The 13,657-nt window shown below is 38.5% G+C and overlaps 1 protein-coding gene across 5 annotated transcripts in view; it reads right to left on the reverse strand.

Moving 5' to 3' along the window:
• Positions 1–539: 539 nt before the first annotated feature.
• The window catches only part of Pcmt1 (protein-L-isoaspartate (D-aspartate) O-methyltransferase), a 51,749-nt gene continuing 38,631 nt past the window's right edge, over positions 540–13,657 (reverse strand). For 2 of the 5 annotated variants that reach the window (XR_261984.2, XR_261983.2), the window contains 3 exons: positions 9,202–9,371; positions 1,837–1,917; positions 540–1,334 (listed from right to left, as the gene is read on the reverse strand). Coding sequence is in view for 3 of the 5 variants with exons in the window: in XM_005390593.2 (XP_005390650.1) it covers positions 1,322–1,334; positions 9,202–9,371 (183 nt within the window). In the remaining 2 variants the exon portion in view is untranslated. Of the gene's footprint in view, positions 1,335–1,836; positions 1,918–9,043; positions 9,372–13,657 lie in introns of those variants that run through there. The other 3 variants (XM_005390593.2, XM_005390594.2, XM_013517318.1) reach the window with 3 other exon arrangements.

A 13,657-nucleotide genomic window follows, 5' to 3' on the forward strand; every position in this document is an offset into this window, starting at 1 on the left:
AATTATAAAGACTTGCCCCCAGCTTTAGAATGGCTTTGCCAGGAGTGCTAGTTCTGCTTTTTCTACAGCTTCTATTATTTCCTCAAGTTCTACAATCCCTAGAAAAACTATCTTCTTACAAAATGTATAAAACCACATTTACACAAGATCCCAAAGTGCCACTACTTTCTTAGAAACACACTCTGTAGTCATTATATTAATGAAGCTGTTGTAGGTGAGGGAGGGCTTTGGGTGTGTTTGTCCTCAGTCGTGCTCTGCTCTGACATGAATTCATTCACCCACTCACTCACTCAGCATTAACTGCACTAAACGACGAGCCCTGGAGTAAGTAGGCAGAGAGAACTGGGGAACAAAATACAGTCCTTGCCCTGCAGAAATGTAGTTACTTACATTCTACAACATACAGGTGAATTAACACTGTTTAACTGTCAGATTTCACAAAATGGAGCAGCAGAGAAACGACTCTTCCTCTGTGGTCTCAGCATGCTTGAGCTGGTGGACCTGCTGTTCTTTCACCTAGATTCAAACACCACCCATACTTCTTTTGCTTTTAACTTTATTTGGCAAAGCAGTACTGCATAAACTGTGCAGTCACTACCACACAGCTTACACAGCAGGTTAGATTCATATACATTATCAGCAGCAAACTAGAAACAGAAAAAATAATAGTGAGCTACAAGTCTCCTATCATTTTTAGAGAAAAGAAAGAACTATGTCAGTTATGTCCAATCTGAACATCTGTTTACTGGACATCAACTGCCATTTTAAGTTTCAATATTTACAAATACCTACTTTTAAGGTAACAAAGCAGCTGATTGTATCTACAACATGCTATTCTATGACACCACATCAAAAGCTTTAAAAAGAAAGCTCATCTCTATATTCTTAGTAGTATCTAACAGATAACCAAATACCAAGAGTCTTAACTTGTAAATGGTGGTGTTATCTGATGCACAAAAGACCTGGTAAATTAACATTGGAAGAATTAAATATCCAAGAAAAGAAAAATCACTCCTCAAAATCAATTCATAAACTATTGTTTCAATTTTGCAGAACCCCTTCTTTTAATATTTTAAAGTAAAATGTGGGCATGTAAAAGTGATCATACACTTTAGGATACTTTGCATCCTTCCTCCACCAATTTGGTTCTGTGCCTCTCTGAAGTATTAGAAAACCTTACAAAACCACACATTTTCATGCTGAAAATAATAGTGTAACAAAGTCCAAAACAAGCTGTGATGCTGTTGGTTTTCAAAGAGCTTTAAGGACCAAGATGAGCAATCCACTGCAATATTATAGACTGGTCAAGCTGATGTTGCTTTTACAGCTCATCCCTGGAAAAAAAAAAAAGAGAAAAATATAAGGGAGAGTTACACACTGTAAAATGTGGCTATTAGTTTAGACACAATGCTTCAGCCAGTAAAAATGCACTAAGCCCTGAGTAATATATTAAAAGAAATTAAAGCACAAACAATTGCAAATTAAAGCAAAAATAGAAGTCAGTCTTTCCAAACACCTTTCATGCTACTCCAAAATGAAATATAAAACCTAAAGGCCTGAGTTCTTTATTTTTTTACTTCTAAAGATAGATTTCTTCCTTTGAGATAAAAAAAAAAACTGCAGAAAAATTCTAACTTCTAGATCTAGAATCATCTTGCTCACACTTTATTATAAAATGATTTGCGTATTTAGAGTTCAGATGATCTTTTTGTAAGTTATATTCACAAAATTGGATAAAAAAAGTAGTCTTTTCCTTAGAGTGTCTATCACTTGTGGAGAGGGTCAGTCTCAATCCAAACTCTGGGAGAAAACATATCACCTGTAGGTATGTTATACCTGTCAGCTGATTTCATAAGGCAGTTTTATCAGCTCCAAAAGAAACCACTCGCTCAGCCAGGTGCAGCACTGTGCCAGCAACTGCCAGTGAGAGGAAGGAAGGAATAAAAATGCAGTCTAGAATAAGCTGTATGGAATATAAATCCTATCTCCGTTAAACTGTTAAACCTGAAAAAAAATCACTTAAGTTTACCAGAAAAGCCTAACAGCCTCATGCTGAGGATAACATGAGTGACAAAAACACTGTTAAACATTCCAACATCACTCAACTTTAGGGAGAAAGAACTATGATCTTTGCAATTAAATCTTGAATGATTCAGGGGAAAAAATGTGTATATGTATGGAGGATGAGGAAACGAGAAGGGAAATGTGGAAAAGTGGTAATAACTGGTGATTCCAGGTGAAGAGATTGGGATTTTTTAAACACTATCCTGTAAACCTAACTCTTAAAAAATGAAACGTTTTGAACAAACTGTTAAAGGAAATTTGAAGGGAAATAAGATAAAGAGATTATATTTCTCAGGTAAGTGGTGTGTTTGTTTTTTTTTTCCAATACTGATTTTGTAAACAGTACAATAAAATACTTTTAGAATTACTTCTCCCATAGCTGCCTTTATCATTCAATACTAGATTTTTAATCTTTCTTAAAATGTTCTATAACAGTATTATAATTTTCACAGAAGTTTTTACTTAAATTTGTGTAAACATCATAATTTGCATAAAAAGTTCTACAAAGTGCTCTATTTGCAAACTAAAAGAAATTCACTTCTGCCTTTTTAAATATGAATTAAAGATAGTTTTATTTTTCTGTAGTGCTGGAGATCAAACCCAGACCCCCATGCGTGCTTGGCAAGCACTCTACTACTGAGTTATACTCCCTACCAACATACTGTGTTTTTCTTTGTCTTTTTGATACATTCATTATACAGTTCAGGCTGGCCTTGAACTCACTTTGTAGCCTAGGCTGTTTTTTTTTTTTTTTCCCCTCTATACAGATTTATTGAATGTAAAATTCTATATACAAAATAACCTGTATCTGCTGCCTCAAAACATGATCCTTTCCTACTAATATTCTGATAGGTTGGTTAAAAAGCAACTTACAGTAAAATAAATACAAAAGTGCCCAGTGCACATCAGATGAAGGGCCTAACCAATGCAACTATAATAGTTTTACAAGGTGATTAACAGGCAGGATTAAGTCTCAATGAAGGGGTGCTGAAGAACTGACGTGACATTGAGAGGCCATTTTGTGTACTGCCACCATGATGCTATCATGTTTCTGGATCATAATGTTCCCATTATCTGATTCTAAACACACCACAGGAGTATCAGTGGGGTCAGAGGTCAGTTTAGCTGCTTGTTGAGCCAGAACAGATATCACCTTAGCATGCTCATCTGGCAGTGTCCCATGGCAACCCAGATTAAGTCCTTCTGAATCTGTACACAGGACTCCAACAATGGATGGATTCTTCATTGTGTCCTCCAAGTGCTGCTCCAAAGTTGCCTCCATCCTACCGGCCGTCCACCCTAACCAGGACCTGGCAGCCCATCACATCCCACACAGCAGGCCTTGGTCACGTCTTTTTTTTTTTTTTCTTTTGGTACCAGGAATTGAACTCAGGACCTTGCCCTTGCGAGGCAGGCGCTGTGCCGCTGAGCTATACCACCTAGTCTTGAACTCACAACAATCCTCCTGCCTCAGCCTCCTGTGTGCTGGGATTACAGGCATGTACCACCACGCCCAGTTGTGTTAAATTATAGTAACATTTTATTTATCTGTTGCCAGGCATTAAAGATATTGTACAAATCTTAACACTCAATCAACAAATATCCTCTCCACTAAAAAATAATTCTTCAGGAGGCCGGGTATGGTGGCTCATGTTTGTAACCTCAGCACTAGGGCTGGGGCTATAGCTCAGTGGCATAAATGCCCGCCTGGCAAGCGCAAGGTTGTGAGTTCGATCCCCGGTACCAAAAACAACTATTTTTCAGGAAAAAACAAACAAACAAAAAGAATTTGGGGCTGGGGATTTAGCACAGCACCTGCCCGGCAAGCACACGGTCATGAGTTCAATCCTCAGTACTTGGGGGGCGGTATGTAATCTCCACACTAGGAAGGCTGAGGCAGGAGGATCACCATGAGCTCAAGGCCAACCTGAGCTACATAGTGAGTTTAAGGCCAGCCTGCACTACATAGCAAAACCCTGTCTCAAAAAAAAAAACAAAAAACCTGCTATATATGTGCTAAATATATTCACTAGTTTAATAACTATAAATTTATTACATTAGGTTTTAATAATTCCATGCTAGTAACATTGGGTTTCATACATTCTTTACCAGGAACAAATGAAAAGATACACTACCAGGAAACAATCAAAATCCATGAAAGTTCTTATTAATTTTTATGCATGTTCTGAGGTAATAGGATTTTTATATAATTTGCTTTATATAAAGCATTCAGACATTAAAAAAAACTCCAAAAGCAACAGAATATATCTCTGCCTTTAAAGATATAAAATATATCATAATATTGTAACACCTATAAAGAAAGTAAAAAGGAACAATATAGGGTATGGAACACAGTAAGATACCCCAGAACCTACACTATCAATTTTAGAAATGCACAATCAAGCCATTACATCCTTCTGCATGTATACATGACACCTGATAATCCTGAAACATTCCTCACACTAGAAATAAGCCACTGCAGTGACTCTTGTGGGTAGTAAAAATGGAAACAACACTTTTATCAGATTAACAAAACAGTTTCTACATAAAAATATTTAAACATAAACAAAATTTAATGTATACTTCTGAGGTACCTAGCACAGCTTTTACATACAATACAGTCATAAACATAATCCCAGAGAATGGCCTACAGACCTGGCATTCTCTCTCTCTCCTATCAGCTCACCAAAGTATATATAAGGAGACTCAAACCTACATTTGGGTTTAGAGCTTACTAAAATTCAGCATGCTCATTAGTTACAATTTTCTTAACTATAGTTTCTGTCATGTCTCCTTGGCCCAAGGTGGCTGTCATCCTCACCCAAACATGTGACTCACTCTGCATTCCACTGTACAAGAAAGATGGCAAGCAGGTGAGAAACAAGCTACGGTACCTAGGGAAGCACTAGGATGGTTTGTTAAATTAACCCTGAAGGAAAACTGAAAAAGTACAAATCATCCTGCCTAGCACGAAGCTGATCAAAGAACTTTTAATGCACCTTAGAAAACAGCGACAAATTTTAGACGTAGTTATCAGTTCCCTTGCCTTAATTCTGGCTACCATCACTTTTCACCCTTGAAATGCTACAATCACCAGCTGTACCTAACTCGGGTTTTATCCTTTTCCAATTTATCTTCTATGCAAGAGCCAGTTATCCCTCTGGCCTGGCTTGAACACTTCAGTTGGTGTCTACTGCAAGTCAAAACATCCCGCACTGCAAGTGCCTGTTGGTCATGATATTTGTTTGGGTCTCCTTCAAAACAATCACTTCAAATCCACAGCTGAAGATTCCCGGCACTTAGAACAGTGGCTGGCACAGTGAGCACAGCTTGCCAAGCTTGTAAACGACACTAAGAAGGTTCTCAGCCAGGTGTGGCATTCATAAGAAGGGAAAGAAGGAGGGAAAGAGAAACGGTTACACTGGAAAATATTTAACAGAACTGCCAAAGAAAAGTATCAGATGCTGCTTTTCCAAAGGTATTTTAAACCTTTTTTTTTTTTTTTTTTTTTTGTCAAGAACACTTCAAGCATAGACTGGCCTAAAAGGAACAGAAACAGACCACACAAAAACTAGATGTCCTCTCAGATCTATCCAAACCTGTATTTTAAAAGAACCAGTACAGCCAGGCCTGGGAGCACAGTCCTGCAGTCCCAGCTACTGAGGAGACTGAGACAAGAAGATCGCCTGAGCCCGATAGCTGAAGGCCAGCCTGGATAACAGTGCAGAAAGAAAAAGAAATGAAAGGAAAAATAAAGCAGGGGAAAAGGTAACGATAAGAAATTATTTCAGACCATACCTGTCACAAGGCCCCTTCCTCTGACTTCCAGCTACGTCTGGCCCTATGACATCCTGCCAGGGGAGCGGATGGTCATGGCCACTTCCCTCTATCACTACGCTGTCATCCCCATCCTTCCCACATCTCACCCTAATTGTCCCTCCTCCAATGACTGCCACTAAAACTGCATCCTTCCCTTTCCCCATTTGGCCAAGAGAGGTAAATACTTCCTGGATTATCCCACGTGCTCCTGATCCCTGAGCAGATATCCTTTACTGGTTCCCATAACCTTTGCCATAGTTCTCTGAAAAGTCTCTTCATTGAAATCACTTCAAAACCCTAGCTGACTATTCCTTCTGTTTCCTACCTAGGCCCTAACTTGACACATTTTATGAACACAAACAGAAACAGCAGACTAAAGTAGTTATTGTCAGTATTGTATCTCCTCCAACATTCTATTTTCAAGCAACTTCCACAACAAAAAAAATTTAATATGGTGTTTTTTACCAACTTATTTTCTAGATTTTATTTCACTTTTAGTTATATTGGTTTTGTTTTGTTGTTGTTGTTGTTCATGGTTTTTTTTGTCTTTTTGAGACAGGGTCTTGCTATGCAGTTCAGGTCAGCCTTGAACTCACTTTGTAGCCCAGGCTGGTCTCGAACTCGCAGCAATCCTCCTGCCTCAGCCTCCCAAGTGCTGGGATTACAGGCGTGCGCCACCACGCCCAGCCTAATTACATTGCTATAATCTGTAAACTTCCAGAATTAAAATCAACTATATGAGTATCTTTGTAATTACACCCACATCTATGGATATAGAAAAATGTATTTAAACAGAAAGACAACAGAAAAATCCTGGTACAACTAGAGAAATGTTCTCCGATGATGAAAACATGCAAAACTATTCATGTTTTAAAACATGAAGTCTATAAAAACAAGTCTAAAGTTTTTATTTTTGAAAAGTAAGTTGTATTACCTTCATTTACATCTTCTCAGATGAATTTTTGTTGTGGTTGTTGTCTTGTTTTTGTTTCTGCAGTGCTGGGAATTGAACCCAGTGCTCTGTGCATGCGAGGCAAGAGCTCTACCACTGAGCTATACCTCCAGTCCAACAGTATACATTTACATGTTCAGTAAAGGACTAATTGTTCATAAACTTAAAAATTATTCTAAATTTTCTGCATGAACAGTTTGGTTTTATTGGGGGTAGATTCAGGCTTTGTGGGGAGGGGGCTAAAGTTTATGTAATTCTGGACAAGGGGAGCTTCTCTATGAAAAGAATTACTGCTTATAAATTTAGGGCCGGGGAGGACCTCGACAAACAAGGTCTCTGAAGCATCAGCATCATTAGCTTCATGGTTAATCTGCTTTTGGTTGTAAAAATAAAATACCTTTTTGTAATTCCTTCATCATTAAATTATAAATGGGATGTTTAATGCCTTTATTTTGTATAAAATTGAATATTTCAAATTTACTAAAGAAAGTATGAACTCTTACTTGAGATCAAACTAGTTATTTAAGTGAAATTATTTGTCCCTTTTACAAACAAAGATAATCACACAATTATGTAGCATTTGAAGCAAATTAGAAGCAAAATGAAGGTTGTAATTAGTGTTAATAACTACTGTACATCTGACTCTAACTGAAAAAGCCAAAAGTTTTTTAAAAAGTATTTTTAAAAGAAGTAGTTGTGCTAAGCTAGCACAGTGGCACAACCTATAAGGGGAGGTTGACAAGGGGGCACCTTGAGTTTAAAGCTAGTGTGGGCAATATAGCAAGACTCTGTCTCAGAAAAAAAAAAATAAGTTGTGCTCCAGGTTTGAATTCAAAGAAAATAGCCAGGTCTGGTAGCTCCCGCCTATAATCTCACCATTTGAGAGGCTGAGGTAGGAGGATTGCTGTGAGTTTGAGGCCAACCTGGGCTACATAAGCAAGTTCAAGACCAGCCTGCACTATATAGTGAGACCCTATTGCAAAAATCAAAAACAAACAAACAAATAAAAAAAGATTTCCAAGAAAATAGCTGTAACTATATAATGAAGAATAAAATGCAGTTCCTAGTAAGCTATCTTGGAAAAGGCCAAGATGCATTTAGTTAAAAGTAAAACATTGTTTTGCACAAACTGAATTAGATTCATTATCATTTCTGCAATTAAACATTCATTTTAAAATTGCCCTTCCTCTTTACAGAAAACAAAATTGAACTTATAATTACCACGTGTTTACTACGAAGATGATCATCTTAAAACAAGAATCATTTTGTCTACTGAAAATAGACCCTAAGAGAAGGAAAGTGTAAAGCCTCACTTATCTTGGCTTCTAACTTCAAGTAGCCTTAGCTAATAACACTTCTGTGCACTGGTCTCACTGCCTCCACCTCAAGGGAGTAGACAAGAGAGAAAAGGTGAAGAGAAATCTTGGCTTCAAACAAAACAGTCAGGTTATGCAACACAAAACCAAAGCAGTCGTATTTCTAAGGAGCCATGCTGTGTGAGATGGTGCTGCGCTGCATGCTGCTGCCCTCGGGGTGGGTGTGTGAGACCTGGACACTCACTGGGGAGCTTACAGAATACCACCCTTCCCCAGGAACTTAGCCAGAATAACTTATCAACTGGCTGGCCTAGTATATAGGATGGTGAGATGTTTATTCCTCACAGTGGCCCTAAATTGATGGCTGAATATAAAATTTTTTTTTTTTTTTATTTTTATTTTTTTTTTGGTTTTTCTCCGGTACCGGGAACCGAACTCACGACCTTGCGCTTGCCAGGCAGGCGCTTTTGCCGCTGAGCTAAATCCCCAGCCCCCTGAATATAAAATTTGCAGGTGTCACAAAGATAAATTAAGTGAGAGAGAAAAATCAAGCCAAAAGGTAGAACATCCTCTCTGGGATTCTGACACTCTTGAAAACTGGGACAACTGTATCTTCCCCTTCTTTTTATAACAATGGTAAAATAGGGACTGAACGAGGCAGCATATGATGGCCCCTTCCTTTCCCAGACTGAAGTTTCCTTGCCCACACAGCAGCTATAAAAATGACTTACACATACAGAAAAACAGTGGCTGATAATGAATAAAATATCTTTAGGAAATACTAAATTATGACTAAAAGTCTCTTTAAAGACAAAAACCTCTGTGCCAACCAAGTCTCACCCTCCCTTTCCCAATGACGTAAATTAAACCAAAAAAGAGCAGACCATGCAAAATATTTCATACTTAATGTAATGAATTTCTGATGTTTTAATGGGGTAGCATGAAGGTGGTAACCAAAAAAAAGCTCTTGTAGTTTAATGTCTTAAAATCCACACGCCTTCACCTTGCATGTGTGGAAGAAGAAAGAGGAGAAGAGAAAATCACTTCCACCTGGACCACTGCTTTTCTTTATCTGTTAAAGGCACGTATATCACCCCCATCAGAGGCTTCATTTTGATGCTGCCGTCTTGTAGCTTATCGTACTGCTCCAACATCTGGTTTCCACCTGCAGGTCCAACTGGCAATATCAATCTTCCACCAGGCTTTAACTGGTCTATTAGCTACAAGAAAAAACACACACACATACACCAAGTTATATAGATTTGACGTCACTATACACAATGTTCACTGCGCAGAAAGCAGATAGGTGCTTTATTTAGAATATATAGTCATTTCTCAGTATCTTTGGAGGACTGGTTCCAGGACATCTCAAGGATACTACACACTACAGTTGGTCAAGTCCCTTATATAAAATGCTATAGTATTTGCATTGCATATAACCCATGCACATCCTCTCATATACTTTATTTTATTTTATTTTTTGGAGACAAGGTCTCACTATTTTGCATAGGCTGGCCTTCAACTCCTGGGCTCAATGGATCTACCTCTCAGCCTCCTAAGCAGCTGGGACTACAAGTGTCCACAACTGCACTTAGCTTTCCTCATACATATTAAATCTATAGATTACTAACAATATCTAATGTAAGGCACATACACCACTTCATTTGGTTGGATTTACCATAGGACTCAGTGTATAGCATATTCAAGTTTTACTTTTTAGAACTTTCAGTATTCTTTCCCCCAATATTTTTTATTCATGATTGGGTGGCCCACGGGCCCAACTACTTTGAGTATAAGACTGTTACTCAACTACCTACTTACTCATTTACCTCTTGGCTCCCCTACTCACCTATTAATTCCTTGAGGACAGGAACTATGTCACTGTGCTACTAGCACCAAACAGGATGCCTGTTTAACTGGGATGCTCACCTAAAGCAGAGCTATCCAGCTAAAACCTCAGCCAAAGGCAAAGCAGAAAATTCGAGTGGCTGTGTGCCTGCTTTGAATTTCTATGAGATGGAAAGGATGGGAAGGAGAAGAGAGAAAAGTGTAGGAAATCAGCAAAAGAAATCCCTACCCTATTGGCATTCCTGAAGCAAAGATAAGGGAATCCTAATTACCTAAATGAGTTTAGGATTACTGGCACCATGAAGAGGGAAGGCAGAGTCCCGAAGCATTTAGAATGAGGGGACCTCTGGTTATCAAAGAAGAACCAAGATGATTTGGTGAGAGCCCCTCCAGTCAGAAAACAATTAAATCATGTATTACCACTTGAATGTAACCTTACAGATCACCATTATTCAAAAGCAATAAGGAAAAAAATTGATTTTTGATATTATTACCTCAGGGAAGGGTGACCCCAATTAAAATTTGCTTGAAGAATCTATCTTATTCTTTCCATCTAACTTTTTATCAAGGCAATATCTGCAAGTGTTCTTTAGCTGTTTTTCTAAAAGTAAGGCTTGTCAACTTCTCCCCAGGCCCAATCTTGCTCCCTAAATCCAATCATTTTAAATCCTTTTAACTATGTCATCTAATATTTACCTTATTTCAAACTATATGTGAGATAAGGATTGAACTCAGTACACATTCTGTATTTCTTCCAACCCAATGAATTAATCATTTTTCATTAAAACTGTTTTCAATTAGGACTGTGTAAGTATTCTGCTGCTCAGCCAAGAGGTATCCAATAATTATTTCCTTTCTTACATAATAGTTTTGTTCACTGTATCTGAAATGGAGATTTCTTTTTCATTTCATTTTCTTTGTAACTATCTCTAAATTTTTCTAACCTCCAAAAGCTTCGCAACAAAATTTTCACAGACAACCCTGTGTAATTTCTGCTTTTTGTCCTTTCTTCATCCTCTCTTCTAGGCCTATTGCATATCTTCCATTCTGGGACTTCCTGCACAATAATCCTGAGAACTCTCTGACCAAGATCCACTACTCCTTAAGTCCCTTGGTTTTCTCTTTAGTTTTTCCTATTGTATTTACTTTTCCTTCATTTCCATTTTTCTTTTTTCTTTACTTTTTTGTATACTACATGGGAAACCAACTTTTGGCAAGATTGTGGAGCGGTAAACAGTAACAAATCAACCTCTCTGAGTCTCAGAATCCAGACATTGGAATATAACAACTTTGGGAAGGAAAAGAGGAAGGAAAGAGATCCCTGAGACACAGGAAGATCTGAAGGGAAAATTTGAGCCTACAGAAAAGTGAAAAGGCAGACCTCAGTGCAAAAAAATGAGGCAGAGCAAACTGCACTTTCTTCCCAGCTCGCAGCTCGCAGCACCACAGAGGAGGCTCAAAGCTACTGAGATGAAGTGAGGGTGGGTGGCTCCAGAGGCCTCCAGGGAGAAACACAGCAGTGGAACACAGCAGTGGATGCGGTGCACTACAACAGCAGGTAAGTGGCTCCAGTCCAAGCATATGCCGTGACCCTGGAGAGGGTGCTTAACCAGGCACCATCTTAGGGAAAGGCCAACTGAACCCTGGACTGGCTTCACCTCAGGAACCATGGGTTGGCTTCATTTCAGGACTCCCATTGACTGGATGAGGGACAACTGCAAGACACGTGCTGCAAGGGACACCCAGAGCTGAACAGTTCAGGCCTCCACCTTACAGAAGCCAGGATCAGCCTGAATTTCTGTGGAGTTCAAAGTGCCAGAATCAAGACGCCGCCCTATTCCTACTGCAGGCTCATGGGATTGTGAAGGACTCCATGCTAATCCTACTGCAGGCATGCTGGGATCATCCAGCATGGATCTGGGCTGTATCTGCCTCCTTTGTCTACCAGTGACAGCAGAGACACACTCTGAATTGGAAACTACCACAAAATTATAGATCTCAGAGAAAACCACAGGCTTGAAATCACAGAGAAACTTTTTTTTGGCATTGTTTTTTTTCCTTTTCTTTTCTTTCTTGTTTTGTCTTTTTTCATGAACGTTAACACTGATTTTAGCTGTTTTGTTTTGTTTTGTTCTTGTTTATATTTTTTCCTTTTTTCTTTCCGTCCTGTCTTCCTCATCAATTTCACAAATCTTGAGTAATCTTCCTTTGTCCTTTTTTTTTCCTCTCTCTCTCTCTCTCTTTGAGACAGGGTCTCACTATGTAGTTCAGGCTGGCCTTGAGCTCACTTTGTACCCCAGGCTGGTCTCGCACTTGCAACAATCCTCCTGCCTCAGCCTCCTGAGTGCTGCAATTACAGGCATGCACCACCACACCTGGCTTGTTCTTCAGTCTTGCTTCTAGTCTTTTTCTTCTTTTATTTTTCTATTTTTTCCTCTCATCCCTTTAAATTTTCTCCCTGAGGGTAAAATCATTTTACTGAGGGGTATTTATTGTCTATAATTTTCTGGTTTCTTTCAGATTTTGTTATACAACTATAAATCTTGCACCTATGATTAAAGGTGGCAAACTAAGAGTTATCACAAGTTTTCATTTTTATGTGCCTGATGCTATTGTTAATACTGGTTGTACTACTTTAGCCAAGGAGACATAGTTGTTGCAATCAGTTGTTCTTCCATGTATGCCAAAATCATGATTATCTGGGGGTCATAAATATACCACTGTCCAGTATCAAAGAACTGAGTACCAGACCAAACAGACAATAATTTCTCATCCCTAATAAATTAAAAGAAGCAGGATCTTGGGACAAACTCAAGAGCCAAAGCCAGGTACACCTAGAAGACATCTCTGAAAAGCAGTCATTAGAGGCCCCAACATTACTAATAAAGCTACTTACCGTCTACAGCCATACCACCCTGAACGCGCCCAATCTCGTCTGATCTCGGAAGCTAAGCAGGGTTGGGCCTGGTTAGTACTTGGATGGGAAGCTACTTACCATAAGCAATTTACAAACCTCAATGCAGAAAACAAATTTTTAAAAACAGAGAATGAGAAAACATGTAAGCTAGATGCAAACCCAGACATCTAGCTTGACAAAAGCAAACCCAGGGGAAATTGAGGTGGCAGAAATCAGATGCCACCCAGCTGAACTTTCTAAAATGGTAGCCAAGGAGTAACAAAGCAGATTAAATGAGGCTGTAGAAAAAATATCAGAAATAATTATACAGATCACTACAGAGATGATGACCATAATGAAGGATGTGGTTAGTGAATCTAGATCAGAGGAGCTTAAGAAAGTGATAGATAACACGAATGCTGACATAAGAAAGAACGAGATTCTATAAAACAGATTCAAACAGATATCCAGGAGATTAAAAAGTCTATTGAAAGTAGAGACAGCAGAATCAACTAATGTGAATTTAGAATATCAGATCTAGAAGACAAGCTTGTGATTAGCAATCATCAAATGAAAGAATTTTTTAAAACAGCAAGGGACCACAAAAAAAAAAATCAACCTCACAGCTACTAGATGATGCAAAGAATAACAAAAGATTAATCTGAATCAAAGAAAAATTAGAAGGTACCACAAAAAGACATAAAAATCCTGTTCACAGAAGTAGTACCAGAAAAATTCCCAAGCATGAAAAAATAATTTGAC

Source organism: Chinchilla lanigera, unplaced genomic scaffold (assembly GCF_000276665.1).
Source record: "Chinchilla lanigera isolate Chin_1 unplaced genomic scaffold, ChiLan1.0 scaffold00038, whole genome shotgun sequence".
In the NCBI taxonomy this organism is placed as follows: Eukaryota; Metazoa; Chordata; class Mammalia; order Rodentia; family Chinchillidae; genus Chinchilla; species Chinchilla lanigera.